This window comes from Crocodylus porosus, unplaced genomic scaffold (assembly GCF_001723895.1).
Source record: "Crocodylus porosus isolate Cpor-Errol unplaced genomic scaffold, CroPor_comp1, whole genome shotgun sequence".
Taxonomy (NCBI): domain Eukaryota; kingdom Metazoa; phylum Chordata; order Crocodylia; family Crocodylidae; genus Crocodylus; species Crocodylus porosus.
In genome coordinates this window covers 86,331,368-86,353,330 of record NW_017728906.1, presented here as the reverse complement: position 1 = coordinate 86,353,330, position 21,963 = coordinate 86,331,368, and the positions used below count along the sequence as shown (strand labels likewise).

Sequence of the window (21,963 nt, the reverse complement as noted above, 5' to 3'; positions counted from 1 at the left end):
CCTGCTCGCCCTACTGGGGTGCTAGCGCCGCGGGACTCGACTGTGGTCGGGCGGGGGGCAAAGTCCTGGGCTGGGTGTAGGTGCGCGGTAGGCACCGCTCTCCCCCCCAGAGCCCTGATCTGTGTCCTGAAGCACCGGCGCCCGGGGGCCGTAGCTAGTGTGGTTGCCCACCAGGCGGCCGGCGGCCCTTCAAGGGTGTCGCGTGCTGGCGCGGTTCACTCTGGACCCCGCAGCTTTGTCTGCGCCTTGCACCGGGGGGGCGGGGGCAGGAGAAGGGCGGCGGGGCTCTCCTGCAGGCGGGGGAGGGGTGAGCACTGAGGTTTCCCAGGGTGAGCGCTAGGCTCAAGCAAGGGGCTTGAGTCTACAAAAGTTGAGAGTCGCCCTCAAGCCACCTTCCAGCCTATTTTAGCACTGTGTGGTCACAGAATCGTAGCAAACAAGGGTTGGAAGGGGCCTCAGGAGGTCATAAGCCAACCCCTGCTCAACGCAGAGTCCATCCCACCCAAGGTTTTGTCTATCTGGGTCTTAAAAACGGTTCTCCTCTCTTGACTCTAGTTTCAATAGCAGGTTAGGCAAGGATTTGTGTATGGGATGGGTTGGGTGGTCTAGAGATGACCTCTGAAGGGCCTTTCTAGCCCTGCCTCTAGGATTCTAATTCTTTGCCCCTTGCATCTCCCCCTACATTTTCCTGTGAATGCACCACAGGTGTTTTAGCCACTATGGCCACGTCCAGACCTGCATGGACGTTTGGTGCCCGAAGAACAACTAGCAGTGATGTACCTTGTGCTGCTGCTAGTTGTCCTGGAGGAACTCCTGTGCCACACACACTCTGGTTCATTGCAGATTACCCTGGGTGGGATAGAGGATGTTAGTACTAGCACTGGGTTGGCCCCAGTAGCCTGACCTGGGGACCTGGGAGCCTCCTGGGGTTGCAGTAGTGGCGATTGTGCTGCATGGAGCCTCGCTGGCAGTGGAGTGTGGCTTTGGCTGGCCAGGCTCCAGCTTTGCCACCCTGTGTGCCACTCCACTTTTTTCCCCATGGTTTTTTTTGACCCCTGGATATCTAGGGTTCAAAAATCGCTCCATGGTACTCCCTTGCAGCATGGAGAACAACTGAATGTGCAGCATGTGACGCCAGAGATGTCTGCAGTGCCACATACCACACAGCCGTGCTCATCTTGAACACCTATGTTGAACACCTTCATGAGAAAATTGGATGCTTATCTTGCTGGGATCCTATGACCCCAGCTGACTTCCTGCCCTTTGGGTGGGGGGCTGGGACTTGATGATCTTCCGAGGTCCCTTCCAGCCCTAATGTCTATGAAATCTATGAAATCTGGATGGGGCCTGTGTGGTTATCTGCTGGGAACAGGTCTGGGTTGCCTGGCAGGTAAGATGCAGGTTGCTTGTCTTCTGTAGGGATCAGGAGGTGTGATGATATTAGACTGGTGTTCTAGGACAGAGCCTCTAGAATAGAAGAGCACTTGTCCAGAGCTGCTTCTCTGGGATCCTTCCCAGTGCCCTTAGTTAGTGCCCTTGGCTTGACAGAAGCTCCAAAGAAATCAACTAGAACTTTGCTGTCAGTAATATCAAAAAGTAATATAAAAAATACATCAGAGCAGAATCATGAACACTTCCCTCCCATCCTTTTTACCTCATGGTCAGGTTGGTATGGACTGTGGGGGGTTTTGCTTACCGCTGAAGTAGGGGGTCTACCTGGGACCTCTTGAGCATAAATTGACAATGTTATAGAAGCAGGACATTGGCTGCTGTGGTTCCCCTGCTTTAGCTGTGGCAAGTTGGGGTGTTAGGTCTATGTTGTGTCAGGGTAGATGGTAGTCTTATGTAGAGTTTAGGCTATGGTTTGTATGGGATACTTTGGATAGGAATGATCCTGCTTCAGGTAGGGGCTTGGACTAGATGACCTCTGGGGGTCCCTTCCAGCCCTTTTCCATGATTCCTTTATCTGTGTCTAGGGCATAATTAACTCCTCATAGGCTAACACACTAAGATATATGAGAGCATCAGCTTTTATGAACTCAAGCTTGCAGCATCTGATGAAGTGAGATTGAGTTCATGAAAGCTTATGTTCTGTATACATCTTTACCTTCTGCCTGACTGGACCAATATGGCTCTCTTAGGACTCAGCTACCCCTCTTAGGCCATGATGAACCAAATTCTGCAGATCCCAGATTGTTCTGGTAGTTAATGAACTTGCATGTGATTTCTGAACTTGCATGTGATTTCTGTCATGCAGTCAGTAGCCACTTGAGAAAAATAAGACCCAATAGCAGGCGGGCTGCTTTGTGATTTTGTTGAAAAATAGGTTTCACCCTATCTTTGCATTTTTAACTTCATGTATTGTGAAACAATATTTACATAGCATACATGACAAAGGTGCTATATAAGAGGAAGTGCAAGAAGACAAAAGATCCCATTTGCAGTGGTATAAACTCAGAGTATTTTTTGTGAGATTAGTGATTTACACCACCTTAGTTTTGCAGTAAGTGGCTGCTTAACTACGGAGTAGACTAAGTAGCTGCAGAGTAAAGTGTCACTGTCTACATGTGCAATGCTATTAGGCCACAGTAAACTAATTTAACCAATAAACTACATGATGGGTAATTAACTGTGATTAAATGCATGCATAGACACTGACCATGGGTGAAAACTGTGCCCAGTCAGCCCAGCCTGGGGGGCCAGACTCTTGCCTAGGCACATGGCTCTGCACTTCCAGCACCCTCATGCCCCCGCCAGCCCCGATGCTACCTCCTGGAGCTTGGGGCTGACTCCCTGTGCTCCTGGCCCTTGCGTAAACTGCTCCACCCAGCTCAATTTGCTGCTGTCCTGGGCGCATGTATAGATATTGCGCCTGGGAGTAGTTTACTCTGGCTTAAACTGCTCCCAGGTTTATTTCTGCGAATTATTTGCACGTGTAGATGCACCCACTGATTACGAAGATTGGCCCAAAGTCCCCATTCTGAGTTAATAATATAAATTGGACTAACGTATAAAGAATATCCATGTTGTGTATGCAGAATGACAAAAGTGAACAAGAGGAAAAATAATGGAGGTCTTGATTGTGTCATATATCTTGATTGTTTTTTCTTTTTTAATTTTAATTTGGATTGCTTATGGTGGGTAACAGAATTAGAAGAAAATGGGTATTTCAGATCTCAATCTTAGCTTTTTCCAATAGTGTGAATTTTTTTTAAAACTTTTTTTATATGAAACAAAATTCTTGTCTGTAAGCGTTCTGAGTTTTTCGTTTTAACTGGAGGTGGCACAAAAGTTTAAGTCCCACTTGGTAGACTAGAAGGCCTTGTGTTACCTTTGTCTTTGTTGAAGTCAATTAAATGTTGACTCAAAAGGGGCCCAACATTTCATCCCCCAGGTTTATTCTCTACCCTCTTTTCCTTGTGGGGAGCAGATAGATCAGGCTGCCATGATTGTTGAGAGGAGAAGGATTAATTTGCAGATCCAAAAATAGCCTCTACAGCTGTTTGTTTTAGGTCCAGGCTGATCATGTGGCTGAGATTCACTCAAGTCTCCACTACTTAGCTGTTTGTTGCGCTGGCAGACATCTGCAAGTTTAAAGTAAAAAAAATGATGCTTATTGTCTAGCTAAGTTCCTGGTGTATTATTTTAGCTGATTGCAGAAGCTATATGTGTACATAGGCTTCTGCATGAGGCTAGCATAAATCTGTTCTGCCTGGCTACTAAAATGGCTGTTTCTGTTCTTTTTTTATGTTCTCCCCCTAACCCTCCTTGGGAGGTGGGGACCCCTCCAGCCTTAAAATTAGACATTGTCTTTGCATCGACTTCCCAGATGTTTGCTTTGCAGTTTAAAATGACCTAGAAGTATAGATCCATTTCTGTATAGAAAATAAATCAAGTTTATGTAATGAGGAAGATTCTCATTCACTTGGGACAGTCCAGATTGAGAGCAGATTGCTTTCAGTGACTAGATTAATTTCATTTGATGTAAATTTTAAATATAAATACTGAAAAAGCAATCGGGTGTATTCAGTCCATGAAGAAAATGGCTTGAAGTTTTTATGACTTATTTTTAAAATAGATTCTGTGAATCGTTTTAAAATATATGAGAGAGAAATCATGAACATGGTGAGAGACTACATTACTACTACTACTATTTTTTTTTAGTGTGGGGGTTTGCAAGTCAAGAGTTCTGGCTTTTGTTGCCAGCTCAGTCATTAATCTAGTCAAAAGTGAATGCAGTGCTTCCAGCTTCACAAGAATGTAGGAAGATTTAATAGGTGTTTGAGCTTTCCAGATGAAAGTTTCAATAAAAACTCAAAATACCGATATAGTTCTTGGTAGACTTGCAACTATAACTTTATAATTATGCAAGTGTGACATTAGCGCTCCTAGCTCTAACTTTGATTAATCTTTCTGATTTAAAAAGGGGAGGGGAAAATAAGATGACATCTAAACTTCTTTTGTGCCCATTGTAACAATATATTAAAGCCCCCTGGCAGTATATGGTATTTTCCTTGCACCACGTGAGCATAAAGAACTATTCTTTGCTTGATCTTTCTTCCAGCATGTTTCATCCTTCTTTCCAGGTCATTCTGTCCAGAATGTACAAACAAACCTAGCACAGAACTGAAGGATATCTTTTGTTTGATTATGTTCTTATTTAATCTCCAAAGGGCTAAACTGTAAGGCAGTGTTAGATCACATAGAAACATTTGTCTTCTATATCAGTTTCTCTGTCAGAGCAGTGTATTTTTATTGAACTTTAAACAATTCTACGTGCCATTTGAAAACTTACAACGTCCATTTAAATTATGCTCTAGGGGACGCTAACTGATCTTAGTTAATTTTACAAGTGGCATGGAAAACTAGCCTATATTTTATTGAATAAAGCCCTCCCACCTTCTTAATAATTATATGCTCTGCAACTTGTTTTCTCTGTTCCTAAGTGGTTTTGATTACTACTCGCATATTCAAAATTAAGCATATGCTTATTGTTGACTTGAGCCAAGCTACTTGCATGTTTAACAGCTTTATTGGATCAGGGACAAAAGCAGAAAACTTGAAATGATTTCTGGAGAGCCTGCATTTCAGAATTAAATTATCCACAAATTAAGCCCCGCCTCCTCTCACCCCAGGATGTAGTTTAGTAGCTTTGGCTGGTTCTGCATTTGTATTTGTATAAAACTGAAGAAATCTTTCTTTATGTATGAGATTTATTATAGCTCTGTGGGAGGTGAGAGAACTGGGTGAACTGTTACAGCTCTGTAAACACTAAAATACTTGCTGATACCATTCCTAGTCTCTGTGGATAGTTTACACACTCCACAGGTGAACAGTAATCTTTAGCTGCCTGCAAGGAGATGAGTTCTGTCAAATCTATTTTCTCATTTAAAGTAGCATAATGTAAATCTCTTGTAGCAAAGAGGTGAGGTGATTTGTCACTTTTTATTAGAGGATGCTGACAGTTTCAGCTCTTTTCTTTTTTGATTAGATTAATTAATTTGAAAATTAATTAATTTTCAAAGCAACTGCTCATTCTCTAACTTTGCGATTTTATTGAGAAAGTTACACGGGGCATTAAAATATATTTTAAAGTTTTACAGTGTGTAAAATTGGTAACATTTTTCTCACTACTACTGAGCGGCTAACTTTGCAGGTCTGTTTAGTCAGTATTCTGTGCTGCATTATTTTATATCCAAAAGAAATGAAGTACTGTTTTTTTTTCTTTGTATGTTCCCTGAGTATCTGCAGGCTTGTTTTTCTTATAATTTAGGAAAATAAACCTATAAATTAAGAGTCTTTATTCTGCAGAAATAGTTTGGTGTACCTGACATTTTGATTGTATTCTTTCAACTCTGATGCCTTTTCATTAACTTTTTAGCTGAATGAAGTCATAAAACTGGGTTATCAATCATTCTGATCTTGTGTGTGTTTATAATAATTGGGGGGGAAAAAGCTACTTTTAATGGGTAGCAAAAAGAGAATTTTGAGAGAGAGTTAATTTACTAGGGAATTTGGTAATAAGATTAAAGGTGTCATTTAAGTGTAAAGTATGACTATATAGCAGAATTAATCATTAACGCCTATGTACAGATGATCTCTGAATGTACATACTTATGTAAGAAAAAAACTTGAGCAAATATTCATCATGACCTCTAAGTTGTAGCACTAGTTAAAGTAAGTAGCTAGTACTTTTCTCTTTAGGAAAAGAGAAAAATTGCCCTATTGTCTATAATACAGTGATTGTGCAGCTACAGTGCAGAGAGCACCTGCTCATGCTCCAAGGAGATTTGACTGGTACTAGCTCTTCTCTTTCTTTTCCTGTTGTCAACTTATTTACTTAATTTTGATGTATAATATATAAAAGAATGCTTATCCTGAGCTGTAGGTCCCTTATCCAGGAACTATGAATATAATCAAAACTAAAGCCAGCTGCTGTGTCCCCTTATACCAAAAATAATCAACTACAATAAAATCACACTGAAATAATACAACCTCCCCTTGCAAACAGCTACTCTTACCAGGCCCGTTTCTCCCTTAACACTGTTTAAATAGTAATGCCTTTTAGCATTTTCCAGTATTCAGACTCTTCCAGTCTGGAAGGCAAAAAATAAATAAATAATAATGGAGGGGCTGTTATGCTATTGGTAGTCTTTTATGCTGAGGGGTACACATTGAGTGTACCCCAAGCCAGTTGGGGTCTCCAGCTCATAATTAACACCTTGAACTCAGATTGGAAACCTGCAGGCAGCTAGTACAGACTATCTTAGTGTCATGTTAGTCTGCTAAGAGATGTTAATTAGGTTGGCTGAGGCAAAAGCTATGTTTATGCCTGCATTTGTAGGAAAGATAGCAAACAGATGACCTGATAATTTTGTTTCTTGTGGCTGGTGCTGGTAATTGTGGTGAAAGGTGAAATAAATGGATTCTGGAGAAGAAGCCTTCCTCCAAAATGCCAAATATCATTCTGTTCTAAAATCAATTAGCTGCTAGACAAGCTATTGTTTGTATTGAGCTATTGCTTGATGGAAGGAGAAATTCCCAAACTTGATTAATTTATTCATTAAAAGTGTTTCCATAGTACTTAAAATTGGATTATGCTTTTCTCTGCCATCAGGAAGATCTTGTTGGATAATACTATATAGTTGGTGCCCCTGTCCCTATATAGAAAAAAATATTTTCTTACCTTGGCTCACTGAAAACTTGGGCCCTTCCAAATGCTTATATAACTTTCCCCACAAATAGAGTTCCAAAATATCAGCTTCTTTCATTCTTTCCTTTTCATGAAAAGAATGCATCTTGCTTGACCAGAGGTAACTTCTTTATTCAAAGCAATTAAAGTTTAATTGCTTATAAAGAATTTCTTTAACGTCTTTATAAGCAATTCAAAATTTTTTTTGCAAAAATCTTGATCTAATAAAAGAGATCATCTCTTATACGAGTCCTGATTACTTCTTTATAAGTAAATTTGGCCCATGCTTGTGTTAAGACATCGAACCCCAGATGTATGTTTTAAAAGTCAAAAGTTTTGCGGCATTTGAATTGTTCTTGGCTCATTTGCACGTTGCAGTTAAAATGTATGAACTTTGAAATGACCCCAAGCATTTGTGTGTCCACACCTCTAGACCCCCAGTGAGCAAAGGAGACCATTATGAAAGTTTCTCAGCTGAAAAGCACAGCACCAGCAACTTGACAACCCTTTTAAAAAAAAAAATTAGTATTGTGGCATTGTTTGTGCCCTTTGCCTACTTCATTCTTAGAAACCCACAAGTTAGATCAGGGGCAGGAAATTATTTTGGGTGGAGGGCCACTTACTAAGTTTTGGTAAGCCATCAAGGGCCACATGACAGGCAGCCCAGGGCAGATAAATATTAATTTTCTAAATTTTTTAGGGGCCCCGCAGGCCAGATAGAAAGGCCTGGTGGGCTGCATTCTGCCCACCCCTGAATTAGATGTCAGTGGGAAGTAGCATGTTACACATGTATTTAAAAAAACCCTCTGGTCTGTTACTTCATATGCCTAGAAAGCCATGAATGCATCAGCAAAAAAATCCCTGTGGCTGAAGGATTGAACTCTTAAGTCACCTCAAGACCCATCAGGTAGCAATGGGGGAGATAATCCTCAAATTGAGGAATGGCTGATGCAGCAAACCAAGAGTTATCCTGCCTAAGGGCCAGCCTGAATTGCTTGTGTTAGACTTTTAAACATTAGGCTGCCTAATACTGTAAAGCATTAAGCAGCTAAATTAAGACTAGAATAAACATACTGTGTGTGTTTATTTGTGTTGCTTTTATGGTAGTATACACAGACTATAAAGAATAAGATGACAAGCACGTTCTTTAGGATGTTTATGGTGACTAGAATGATGCGATCCAGAGCTGCTCCTATTTGCTATTTTGGGGCCTTGTATATTAGTGACAAGAAAACATGTTGAAGTGTTCTAGGGATTTTTTTTGTCATTTAGCTAGTACTCTTGAGAATTTACAGTCTGGTTGTTTAGGGGGCTATAAAATGCAGCTGTTTGTCCTTCATATTTATAGATAACTTATTTTTTAGGTAGGAAACAGTTGTATTTGTTTTGTTTGTTAGGGAGTGTTATTGGATTTCAAGTGAGAGAGTGAAGCTTTCAACTCTTTGCACTTTAGAATCATAAAAGATTGGTTGCAGCTGTGTATGTCTCCGGCTGCTGTTGAATTAATAAGTGTGACTAATTCCTGGAAGAATTGTTAGGGGAGGCAACATCTGCAGAAAAAATGGTGTAGTCTGACGAGAAAGAGGGTTTAGAGCAAATATTCTTTCAGAAAACACTAGCTGCTAATATTGCAGGAGTACAGAATGGTTTTGCATCCTCCAGGGAAAGGAGGTGCGTACTTCTGCTCTTTCCTCTTCTCCCTTTCTACCTCACTTCCTTCCACTATTGTATGGTATGCTCATCAGACCCCCGTGATGATAAATTGAATCCCCAAGGACATGAGACAATCAAACAAGTGAGCAGTTGAAAGTTGAAGCAAAAACAAAAAGAGACTCGGAGACCATTTACGAAGTATGAAATACAGCTTTAAAAAAGTAGAAACTTAACTTTTCCTAGGCCATCCCTCTAACTTTCCACATTATAAAGAACACAATGCTGAGCACTCAGGTTAAAAAAAATGACAGGCAAACAGCTGGTTTCAATTTCTTTTTATATACAGAAAAAGAAATTTAAAGCGCCTCCTTGGTTTCTAAGAACCTGATCTTGCAAATACATGTGAAATAATCTGACTGGCTTCAGTGGGATTAGGTCTACCTGTAAAGTTACCCCCATCTGTAATTGTTTGCAACATCAGATCCTTAGTGATAAAATCTAGCTTTCTGTATGCGTTTTTACAAATGAGATAAACCTACCTCAGCAGTAAGGAAATGAGTTCTTTAATACACTAGGGTTGGTGTAATATTACTGTAATCGACTCTTTTTCTTATTTAATACACTTCCTTAGTTATCTCAATGGATTCTTCTAAAATTAAACAGAAAAGGCTAGTATGTATACTAATGTCCTGCTGGGTCAAAAGATACCCTTATATGCACTCTGCATAATTTTGCAGAAGTTAACAAAGGCTGTATGGGAGTAAACTAGGGTTCACCTTCTCCTGTTATCATTAGCTTCCTGTTGAACTGATGGTGCTTGCTTCCAATATGACATGGCTAAAAAGCAGAAGTTTTTTCTTGCGGTTTTAGTCAAATATCCCTGCTTGTCTAATGTGTTTAGAACTGGTACAAAAAAAATCAGGTGGTTGTGTTCTGTTTCAGGGAGAACTTAATAGAAATTTCGCCGCTAAATTTGTGTCGTTACAAAGTTCCCTACATAGCACCTATTAAATGGAATAGACTGCTTTGTCAAAAGTTTAAACCATTGGAGTAGGGATAGATCCTGGACCATAGAATTGACCTCTGTGCAGATCAGGAGTGGGAGGAATCCACCTGATCTGGCCAGTCCTGGTTTACTGCCGACAGTTATGGCCACCTGTACATGGGACCAGTTGCCTGTTGAGGAAGCTGGAAAATTTCTAGAAGACAACAGAATTTCATCCAACTTCCTCTTAAGCACACCTCCTTATGAAAAAAGGTCCAGAAAGCTGGTTCAGAGTTGGTATAAAAGCTCTTTCACCTCTAGGGCTTCCTCTGAAAGATAACATTGGAAGAGGGTGGAGCAGTTAAGCCAGTTTTGTAGCTAGGTATAGGAGAACAGGAGGCCAGGGGTTTTGGGTTCTTTCCATGGCTCTGCTGAGTTGCTGTGTGACAAGTCAGTTTGCTTAGCTGTGTTGCCCCATGTGTAACAAGCAGATACTTGCTAACCTCAGGTGGATTTGTAATCATCTGCAAAGTACTTTGAAGTGTTCAGAGGGAAGGAGCGATAAACCTGTGATTATTGTGCAGTTAAAATACTAACTGTATTGGACAAGAAATCACGAGTGAATAACACAACTTCGCAATTCTAAGTTCATGTTTTTAAAATACCTAACTTGTACATTTTCTGGATGAGATTTCTCCCTCACCCCCGGGAATTACTCAATAAAGGCTAATTCTCATATAACGTAGCATGTGGATCAGAAATTGCATCTCCCAATTGTTAGCTATCATCTTGAAACTGAATCTGAGTTGGTTGTTGAGACAGGGGAAACAGCCTTCTGGTTTCTAATTTAGAAAACACTTTTTTTTTTTTTGCCAGACTGATGGTTGTATTTCCTACTTTTGATCTTGCATTTCGTTTCTTGCAGGGGGATTACAAGAGAGGCATGAGTATACTCAGCACTAAATGTTCTGGAAGCCCCTGAGGATGGGCACGCTGGGACAAACAATGCTGTCCCTTGTTTAGTCATTGGGCCTAGAATTTTATAGTAGGGGTTGTGCTGCTGTTATAGTTGCTTGGATCCATAATTTGTTGTAAGCTATGATACATTTTCAGAGCACTTAAATAACAGTCACATCCAAGGAAAAGAAGTAGGCACCTAAAATGGGACTTCCAGTGGGATTTAGATGACCAACTTCAAAACTTCCATTCTAAAAATCCCTGTGGATTTGCTCCCAATCTCTGTTGCTGCCGGATTAAAGCACCTCCAGTTATTGCCCTGAAAGTTTCCTAGGTCCCTAAAGTTCTTCTATAAAGGGCCAGAAACACCTTGCTGTTAACATTGGTGAGCAGCTGGGCTTTGGTGTAATTGGGATCCAGAAATTAGGTGTTCAGTTTCTTGTGTCATCCAGTGGACTCAGTTTAGGAAGTGTTTTGGAGTATCCTTAATGTACAGCCATGTGATCAAGCTCTCGTTAAGATATGGTGGCAGCCACTCTTAAAGCATAACCAGAGAAGGGAGATTGTGTTGTCCCTCTTTTAATGGTTAGGGTAGTCATGCAGGATATGGAAAAGCTAACTTCAGTATTATCTTCCATCTGAAGGACCTCAAACCTCCATCTCCCACCTCCCTGTAGATTGCTAGCCTGTTGGCTATTCCTTGGTTGGGCCACTCTCCACACTTCCTTTTGAAGCTGTTTCCGTGTGCAGAAAAGGACAAACTGCAGAAAAAACCCACTGGAGGCAGAGAGAGAAGACAAGAGACCTGAGCACCTGCTCCTCCTCCTGTATTTTACACAGTGATGGAAATGGTTCTTGGAATAGGGATTAGAACCAGATCTTTCTGCTCCCACATATGTCCCTTGACTACCAGGCTTATGTCATGTTCCTCTTGCTTTCTCTCTCTGGCCCAAGGCATCTTGTATATTTATGTGAAGCACATCTTCAAAGAGAAGAGTGAAGAAAGCTCCGTCCCTGTTAAAAGAGGGTTATCCAAAGTGGCCAGGGCCCCCCACCCACAGGCAGCAGTTTCTGTAACACCCCCTTGCGCAAACCATGACGTACCCCAGTCTACTTGCTCCATGGACCCTGAGTCCCATACTCTGTGTTGCTTTATCCCCAGGGTGGGGGGCAGGAAGTGGGAGCTGAAGGAGGGAGCAGGAGCCTGAAGATCCCAGTTCCAGCAGCGGTGGCAGTATTGGGGGTGGGGGCAGCTGGTTGGTCATGAATTAACTGCTTATGGCTTGCATGTAGACCAGCTTGGACAACCCTATTTTAAAAGAATGACCTGTCTTGGGTGCCTTGTTTCAGGACTGGGTTTTGGGTTGTGAATCCGAACGTACCTTTCTGCAAGCCTGTGTAAAGCCCTTAATCTTGCCCATCTTAAAGTTTAAAACCACCCATGTTGTTCACATGGATTCAGAAAAGAAATCTGCATTTCCGAGAGTTTGAATAATTCAGTAAGTTACTTAGAAATTGATCATAGGTCAGCTTACTCTAGCGGCTCTTTTTCTAGAGCTTGTGTGTGCATTCAACGTAGTGAGTAGCTTCACAAGCTGTACTTTATCTTCTTTTGGGGTCTCATACATTAAACTCAAATGAGGGGTGATCACTGATGAGTTTGCATGTTTATTTAATAACTAGAAAGTCTCTGTATGGTGTCCTCATTTTCTATTTTAATTGATGCTGCACAGCTGTGTTGTACATAGGGCTGGAATTAATTTGAATAAACAGACCTAATCATGCAGTTATGTAGTATGCTGTTTCGAGGCTGATTGGTTTCCACTGTGATCTATGTAAAAACAAAGGCACTGCCTGACTGTTGCAGGCTTTAAAAACAGTTCCTCAGTCTCTTGCAAACTTATTTTTATTATTTGTCATAGTATGTGTTTTCTACCACTGTGAACACCATGGTAGGGATTTCAGAATAAAAATGTCTCTGATTACCATTGTTCTACTTAATGTTGTTTGACTTGCAGTAGTTAAGATTGTGGAAAATTTGCACTAATGTACAGTTTATAAACAGGATAATGAAACAGAAAGTACTGTAGTTAAGATCCAGGATATATTAGGAAATAGCAAACTATATTTTGTTCATGTCTGTAAGAACAGATGTAAAACACTCATTCTCACACTCGTGTTATTGAGCACAAATCGACACTGTAGAGGAAAAGTGTAGCCTGCCCTCAACTTTTTCTGACGTGTACCCTGAGCTTGGACCTCCCTTCTGTAAAATTACTGTTTGTAATTTAACACGATGAAAAGACTTCTGCATATGGAAGAGTCTGAGCTGATTGGCTACTGTACTCCAAAGTCGGCCTGGAAAAATGCGTGACTACAGCCTTTTCTTTTACAATTAAACAGAAAGGGGCTTGACAATATTATTTATATTTCCCTCCTGCCCATGTTATTCTGTTCATATTAACAAGTAACACCTAAAGATTACTATAACAAACAAGTTAATGTAGCATATCTGTTTTCCTAATAATTGTACCTTTGATAGGCCTCTGTTTAGATGGCTTTGCTGTTCCTTGTTAAAAAATAAAAATCAAAAAAAAAAAATCCAGTGTCTTCCTAGCTAAAATGAACCTTATTATCATCTGGGGGCTGTGAAAACTTTTTATAAATATTTTATGGGAAAGTAAGGATGTATTATTAAAAGGCTGCTCTGTCAAAAAGTAGACTCTCTTTTTGAAACCAGTTTTAAAATTCAAGTATTATCCCTTAAAGCTTTTTAGTTTTCATGTTTTATGGATTACTTCAATGGGAAGCACTGTGCAGCTGTTGTTACAGGTGTTAAACAGAGCTGGAAGCCGGTATTATACAAACAGCACTCGAAATTCACACCTTTTTCATCAAATGTTTTATCCTTTCTTTAATGTTAAGCCTTTTTATTTGTGCACTGAGCTGGTTAAAATTTTGATTCACATTGCATAGCTTTTGTAGGCCTAGCAAATATGTTCTGTTTTTGGTCGAAAGTACAGTCATGAAGCTATAGCAAGCAAATTACTGCTTTGTTTTTACTAGCAGAAGATACTAGCATGCTGCAGGATACACAACAATGCAGGATTTTTTTTACCTAGAGAAAAATATTCAAAATACAAGTGGAAGTGCTGTATAGGTTGCTCACTCTGCTTCACAAAGACAACTTTATCTTGCTGTATCGAAATCATAGGTAAATACCTGAGACTGGAAATCTAGACAGTGTTCTTGCTTGTAAAGATAGAAAGAGTATGAATCCCTTCCAAATGAAAAAAAAAAAAGATTGGGGGCCTAATCCAATCCTATTTAAATCAGTGAGACTGCCCATAGACAGTAATGGGAGTTCCATAAGGCTACTTACAAATATGGAAAACTAACCTAATAGAAAGGCATCAAAGATGCATTGCACTTAGTGATCATTGGGGTTTGTACATGACCCCTGTCCCCATCACCCTCTTCCTCCCTCTTCTTTTTAAGATCTTTTGTTGTGGCCTTCCCATATTTAATTGGAAGCATTTTAATTAGAGATAAATCCAGATGGAGGATTATTTATTAATTATTTTTCATTACATAATGATTGTGTTGAACTGCAAACTTTGTAGCTCATTATAGTACATATACATAAAGGGAATTTTATGAAGAAGTAAAAAGTGAAAAGAGGAATTGGCTGCTGAGACCAGTAATTCACAAACAGAAAAGGGAATTCATTTTCACGAAGTGAGAAATAAAATAAACATCCTTCTTCTTGAAGTTAGCTTCACACTGCATATGTGCTTTTTATCTATATTTAAAGAATAACCATACTTCTGAAAGCAGATTTTAATGGGATTTTCAGAAGCACTTAATATTGGCCTAACTCTTGCCAAAAACTTCAATAAGATCATAGTCCTATGTAGTCAAAACTGTTTTTTGATAATTTTCCTATTAAGTTTCTTCTTAGAAACCCCCCCTACAGAGTAGCCTTTGAATGGCTGCTTACTTTCTTGGACTTTTGAAAGTCTCAAGTTGCTCTGTGCTGTGCTATTGTCCTACATATCCTCTGTGATAAGATCCTGGCATGTAGAGTAGCCAGCATCTTAAAGTCATTAGTAGGAAATAGGAATTTACGAATGTTTTACAGAATATGAACACTTTTTAATGTAGAATGAAGGAATTCATATTTTACTGGAGTTTTTTTCAATACTTCTCTGCATTTCCTACTGGCTTTATCTGTGCTGTTTTAAAGACTATTTTATATCATATGCTCACTGTTTCCTGTAGGCGTAGATAAATGTGGGGTATTTGGAGGGTTGTTTTTTTGTTTTTGTTTCTACCCATAATGATAAGGGAGAATTTGGCACTTTCCTTGTTTATGTTTTTGTCTGCCAGCTCATTACTCCAGTTTTAAACAGCTAGCCAGTTTTAATATACTATCATCTTGAACACAAAAAATTACATCTGAGATTGTTTGTTTGTTTTTGTATTCTAACTTTTTCCTCTGTGTGTGGGCGTAAGGGAGAAATGGCAAATGTGAACTATATTGACTTCCTTAAAGAGTTATGATACTCCTATGGTGTTCTTATGAGAAACTAGGGATAAATACTCTAGATCAGTGGTTTTCAACCTGTGGTCTGTGGACCTCTGGCGGTCTGCGGACTATGTCTAAGGGGTCTGCGAAAGATAACGGATCAATCAAAAGTATGTGAATACTCGCACTTACAATTCAAAGGGGGTTGCATCTCCATTCGAAATCTTTTAGGGATCTGCAAATGAGAAAAGTTGAAAACCTTTGGTCTGGATGAAATCACTATGAAGTGAGGGCCAAACTTGTTGAAAAGCCATGCCCAGTCAAATGGTTTATGGTTTGCTGTAAAATGGGAGGACGTTTCAGATATCAATATTTTTAATAGTGACCTTGATGAAGGACTGCAGTATAAATTTATAAATTTTGTGGATGACACAAGCTGGAGAGGTTGCATTTGCTTTGGAGTACAAGGAGCACAGTTCAAAATGATCTTGACACATTGGAGAAATGGTCCAAAGTCAGTAAGATAAGTCTATTAAAGACCAGTGCAAAGTATCACACTTTGGGTGGAGAAATCAAATGCTAAGTGCTAAATGAGGATTAATGGACTAGACGGCAGTATGTAGCAAAAGATCTGAGAAGTTAGGGGACCACAAACTGAATAGATGTCCATGATAAGCTATTGTTATAATAAGATTTTCCTTTTTTTCTCAGGTGTATTAACAGGAATCTGGGGTATATTAGCAGGAATCTTATTTATAAAGCATGGTAAATAATTATGGTGATGGTACATTTTAAGAAATATGTATGTAGACATACTGGAGACAGTTCAGAAGAGAGCAACTAGAGGGATAAAATACTTGGAAAACATCACTTATTTATAAGGAAAGGTTGAGGTAATTAAGCTTTAGAAAAGATAAGCCTGCAAGGAGGGGCATGATGGTGCCCTAATATAGGTATAGACAATATAGTTACTATAGAAAGGACAGAGACCAGTTCTTCTCTGTGACCACTATAGGTGGGTCAAAGAGGCTAATTTATAGGAGAGAAAAGAAAGATTTTGGTTAAATATTAAGAAAAACATTTTAGCAGTATGTTTGAAAAAGCAGTGGAACAGACTACCCGACAGGGTTTGACATTTCTTTCTTGGACTTTCTTAAGAACGTGGTAGACAACATGTATCAAGGATTGTCTGGGTATGTGCGTCTGAGCTTAGAGTACAGGGATGGATTAGATGACATCCTGAGGTCCCTACATTTCTATGCTAGCTATATCATAATATTAATAAACCCACAAGAAATGCCAAAAATTAATGTTTTTGTTTTTCTAATTGGTTTGCTCACTCTTCACTCTCTTTGTAGAAAAATTAGAGTGTTTTGATAGTGATAAACTGATCTTAATAAAAGTTGGTTCTCTTGTTATTCAAAGGCATCTTTCTTCTTTGTATGTTTAGGTCGTTTGGTTGGTGCCCTGGATGCAGTGCTAGATTCTAATGCACGTGTTGCTCCATTTCGAATTTTACTTCAAGTTCCAGGAGCACCAGTTTACTCTGCCATTGCATGTGGTGAGTTATTGAATGGATCAGAAGTTTACTGGGCCATAGCCATTGGTGAGTCACATACCAACCAAAACAAAATGCCAAAGATAAATTCTGAGCATGCTCAGTATCTGCATGTCCAAGAAGCTGAAGGTAACCAAAAATAAGTGTGTGTGTGTGTGTGTGTGTGTGTGTAAACACTCCTGGCTGTATATGTTTAACAACCAAAATACCTGTTGGTTACCATTTCAGGATTCATTAATAAAATGGATTGTTTGCATTTGCTAATCAGGAAAAAGAAGAGTTTGATGCTGCCTTGCATTAGTTTGGGTTTTTTTTGCCTGTTGCAAAATGTAATTGTTCAATTTGCACGCATCTTTTCAGACTGTAATAAATGCACCTTGAAGTCTTTTTGTCCAGTCCTTCATCAGTGCATATAAGCAGTAGTGACATGTGGTTTACTAGAAAAATATCTCCCTAACCCATTTGGTTGCTCATGAATCAGTTTTTAAAAATACTAAATATTTTAAAGAGAATTGTAGCATTAGGTAACGTATACAGTGAATGAACTCTGAAGATTTACATTGATGGGTCCTACACTAATCCTTAATGCAGTCTTTCCCATACTTTTGAAAGTGAAGAAAGTTTACTGAAGATAAATCAATTGCAAGTCACAGCAGTCACATGTTAATGCCTGCTCATCTTCATCAGTGCATTTGTAAATTCTCCATTGCGTCTTCCCTCTGCAATATGCTGCGTCTGTCTTTTGTATGTTTTTCTTTGCCTTCAGACAATTAAAATATTGCAGACATTTGATGTAATACTTGTAGAAGTCAAAGGGGCAGTTCAGGCTTGCTACAAATTCAGGTAGGTATCTCTGCATTGGTTACACTTGCTTCCTGTTTTTAGCTGCTTGAGATTTAAAAAAAAAAATCCAACTTATGCTCTCTTTCCTTAAAGGAAGTGCCCTTACTGTTCTATTGAAAGTCCATATAAGAAAATTACTATGCCAAATAATATGTTTTGAAGACATATAATATTTGAGTGAAGGGTTATGGGTCACGGCTGATATACATTAGTAGTGCTGTGCAAGGAAACTTGCATAGAGTCTCTTCTGATTATTATTATTATTTTTGGCTGTGATTAGGTGCTCATATTTCCTCATTTTCATAATTGCTGTTCATTTTATCCCCTGCCTTTTTTTACTTGAAAGAGAAAATTATACATTATGAAAGTGAGTGTTGCTTCATGAAGAAAGGGGTTTTTTTGCTCTTAAAATAATGCACTTATACTGAAAAGAATGAGTTGAGTTTGATGTCGATGATGCAAACTTAGTGTTGACATCAAAGAAAGCTTTTGTTCCTTGGCCAGTAGGATGTATTCCTTGCTGGAGCTGATCATTATTACTGTCTGCCTTTCAGTTGGTGAAGGCAGCTGAGTGATCTGCCATGTGTATGTGGCCTTTTTTTCCCGTTCACTTGAAGGGGATTGCTAACCGTATAGCTTGTCTCTCTAGAATGGTTGAGCCTCTTTGCTATTTCAGAGACTTCTTAAGATAATTACACAAGTAATTTTAAGTTCTTGATATTTTCCCCCATCTCCTTTAAACAGATGTCCAAGGTAGAAAAATTAAATGCTGCTTGGGATTTTCAGAAATTTCTTCTATTGTAGATCAATAGTGCGTTAATCTACCCTACGCAAGCAAGACATTTTTGTGGTTACACGATCAAAAAGTTCTGAATGCCGTTAAAAGCCATAGTACTTTAAGCTGCTTTTATTATGAAATGTCGGCAATAGAGATTGGGGAAGAAGTGGTTTTCCTACTGGAACTGGCTACAGCAGTCAGAAAAACATAAGAACTTGACCCTCTCTTTTGAAGGGTGCTGTGGTTTTGCAAGCTACTTCTTCCCTTGGATCAGTTTGTTTTTAAACCCTCTTCCTCCACAAACTAACACTGGAACTGACGGTTGGGAAGGGGGTGGTAAAGAACTGCTGCCGTTCCGCTCCTCAGGTTCCCACAATGTGAGAACTGTGCTGCAGAATAGCAGCGTCCTTGTCCCACTGCAGAAGCCAAATGCATAGCTTCTCAATTTCGCTTTGTACCGGTGAGGTACTGGAGGGGCTGTGATGAGTTCCCTGTTAAAATTCTGTGGCAGAATTGTGAGGGACATCGTGGTGATTTAAAGGAACTACAGGCAGTTGCTATAGTAAGAAAGGGGATGCAGACAAGCATCTTCTGTATCTTTTAGCAGTCCCCTGGCAGGGTAGACCAGTTTAAAACCATGCTGATTTAAATAACTGATTAAAGCATGTTTTAAATCAGTAAGCCAAAAGCTGTAATTAAATAATTGATTTTAATCAACTTTCTCATTGTGTATTTTTTTTCTGCTATTTAAGGAAAGTGTATTTTTATTGGTTGATATAACAAACCATGTTGATTTACAACCACATACAGTTTTTACAGTAGAGTTGGTACATATTTTTCCTTGGTGAGTGTACACACAGACACACACACTTTAAAAACATATTATTTTTAAAAAAAATACAATTTTTCTCATTCACTAGATGAATACATCTTTGCTCATGTTTGTATCAAGCCTCATTAAGATGACAACTTGAATTTAATTAAACATACGAAAACAGCATTTCAAATTTATTAAACAAACTTTTACGCTTTGGATATAAAACATTTCATATTTTATATTTAAAAAATCAATATATGGTGCACATTTGATGGAATCGGAATCGTAGAAAGTGAGGGCTGGAAGGGACCTCAGGAGGCCATCTAGTCCAACCGCCTGCTCAAAGCAGGGCCATCCCCAACTATCTCATCCCAGCCAAGATTTGTCTTAAAAGGCTCCAAGGGTGGGGGGTTCACAACCCCTCTGGATAACCTTTTTCAGTGTTTTACTACCCTCCCAGTGAGAGGTTTTTTCCTAATATTGAACCTAAACTTGCCTTGCTCTAACTTGATATCATTGCTGCTTGTTCTGTTATCTGCCACCACTAATCGGTCTTGCTCCATCCTCTTGGGAGCCCCTCTCCTGTAGTTGAAGGCTGCTATCATATCCCTCCCAGTCTCTTCTACTCCAGGCTAAATAAGTCCAGTTCCCTCAGCTTCTCATAAGTCATGCAACCCAACCTCTTTCATTGCTCTCCCCTGGATTCTCTCCAATTTATCCGCGTCCTTTCTGTAGTGGGGGCTCAAAAGTGGACATAGTATTCCAGATGTGGTCTCACCAGTGCTGAATAGAGGGGAAGAATTTGGTCTGCTGGCAATGCTTCTACTAATGCAGCTCAGTATGCAGTTAGTATTCTTTGTAGCAAGGACTTACTGTTGGCTCACATTCAACTTATTGTCCGCCATAACCCCTAGGTCCTTTTCTGCAGGGCTGCTGCTTAGCCAGTTGGTCCCCAGTCTGTAGTGGAGCGTGGCATTATTCTGTCCTATGTGAAGGACTTTACACTTGTCTTTATTGAACCTCATGAGATTTCTTTTGGTCCAGTCCTCCAATTTGTTGAGGTGTATCTCAGAATCCTAGCCCTACCTTCCAGCATATTTACTACTCCACCCAGCTTGGTGTCATCTGCAAACTTGCTGAGGGTGTACTCCATTCAATCTTCCAGGTTGTTGATGAAAATATTGAACAAAACTGGCCTCAGGGCAAACCCATGGGGCACTCCACTTGATACCAGCTGCCAACTAGGCATTGAGCCGTTGACTATTACCCTCTGAACCCAATGATTCAGTCAGTTTTTTATCCACCTTAACAGTCCATTCATCCAATCTGTGCTTCCTTAGCTTGCTTGTGAGAATGCTGTGGAAGACTGTAACAAAAGCCTTGCTAGAATCAAGGTATATGATGTCTACTGGTATTCCTGCATCTGAAAAGTCAATCCTCTCAAAGAAGGAATCCAGGTTGGTCAGGCATGACTTGCCCTTGGTGAATCCATGCTGACTGTTTCCAATCACCTACTTCTCCTCCAAGTGCTTAGAAACGGGTTTCTTGAAGACCTGCTTTGTGATTCTTCCAGGGACTGAGGTGAGGCTGACTGGTCTGTAGTTCCTTGGATCTTCTTTTTTCCCTTTCTTAAATGTAGGCACTATGTTTGCTTGATCAACTGGGAACTCTCCCAATTGCCATGAATTTTCAAAGATGATGGCCAGTGGCTCTGCAGTCGCATTGGCCAACTCTCTCAGCACCCTTGGGTACTTCCCTTCCAGCCCTGTGAACTTATACATGTCCAGCTTTTCTAAGTAGTCCCTAACCTGTTCTTTTGCCACTCTTGGCTGCTCAACTCCTCCCCAAACTGTGCTGTCAGGTGCAATAGTCTGGGAGCTAACTTTGCCTGTGAAAACTCATGGAGGTAAAGAAGGCATTGAGTATTTCAGCCTTTTCTGCATCCTCTCTCATTAGGTTGCCTCTGCCACTTAGTAAAGGACCCACACTTCCTCTGATCCTCCTCTTGTTTACAATTAAGCAGTTTATTAAATGCAATTATTAACTGTTATTGTATTAGAAATATGAACTGTAGTAAGTTAATTAAACCAGTTATTTCAGGTCACCAAGGGGAATTTTTTCTAAAATGCCTAGGTGAAAGTAATACAAAAAACTAGAACTCTTGGTTCTAAAATGATACCTTTTATTAGACCAACTGGAAAATGGCAAGAAAATTGTCCTTTTCTGCACGCTTTCAGGATCAAAGTACCTTTGCCAGGCTCTGGGAAAAGTAGATGGTACAAGATGGTAAAAAGACCCCATAGGTAGGAAATAAACTTCATTTTTGCACAGAGGGAGCTGAAGATGGAAGTCTGTCCCTCTGGGTCCATGAGTGTCTTTGTGAGCTGTGTGGAGTAGCTCTTTGATGTGTTGATCAGGTAGAATTCCTTCCCTGGAGCTGTCAGATGGCAGACAGGGAGGCAAAAAAAAAAATCTTTCTTGTTGCTCTGCAATGAAGTTTAAAATCCAAAATCAGCTGAAATTTTTAAAACTCTGTCCCATACCGTGAGAGGGGCCTTGTGACACCCTCCGGTTCATGGCAGATCTGGATTTACAGGATGAGGAAGGCTCGGATGTGTAATGGTTTCAAATAACAATGTTTATTTACTCATG

General features: G+C 39.8%; 1 protein-coding gene across 2 annotated transcripts in view; it reads left to right on the top strand.

Annotated features, from left to right (window-relative positions):
• The window catches only part of TBC1D8 (TBC1 domain family member 8), a 62,020-nt gene that overhangs the window by 377 nt on the left and 39,680 nt on the right, over window positions 1-21,963 (top strand). The window contains exons 2-3 of one of the 2 annotated variants that reach the window (XM_019529523.1): window positions 6,289-6,297; window positions 16,766-16,921. In XM_019529523.1, coding sequence (XP_019385068.1) covers window positions 6,289-6,297; window positions 16,766-16,921 — 165 coding nt within the window. The other variant, XM_019529521.1, reaches the window with a different exon arrangement.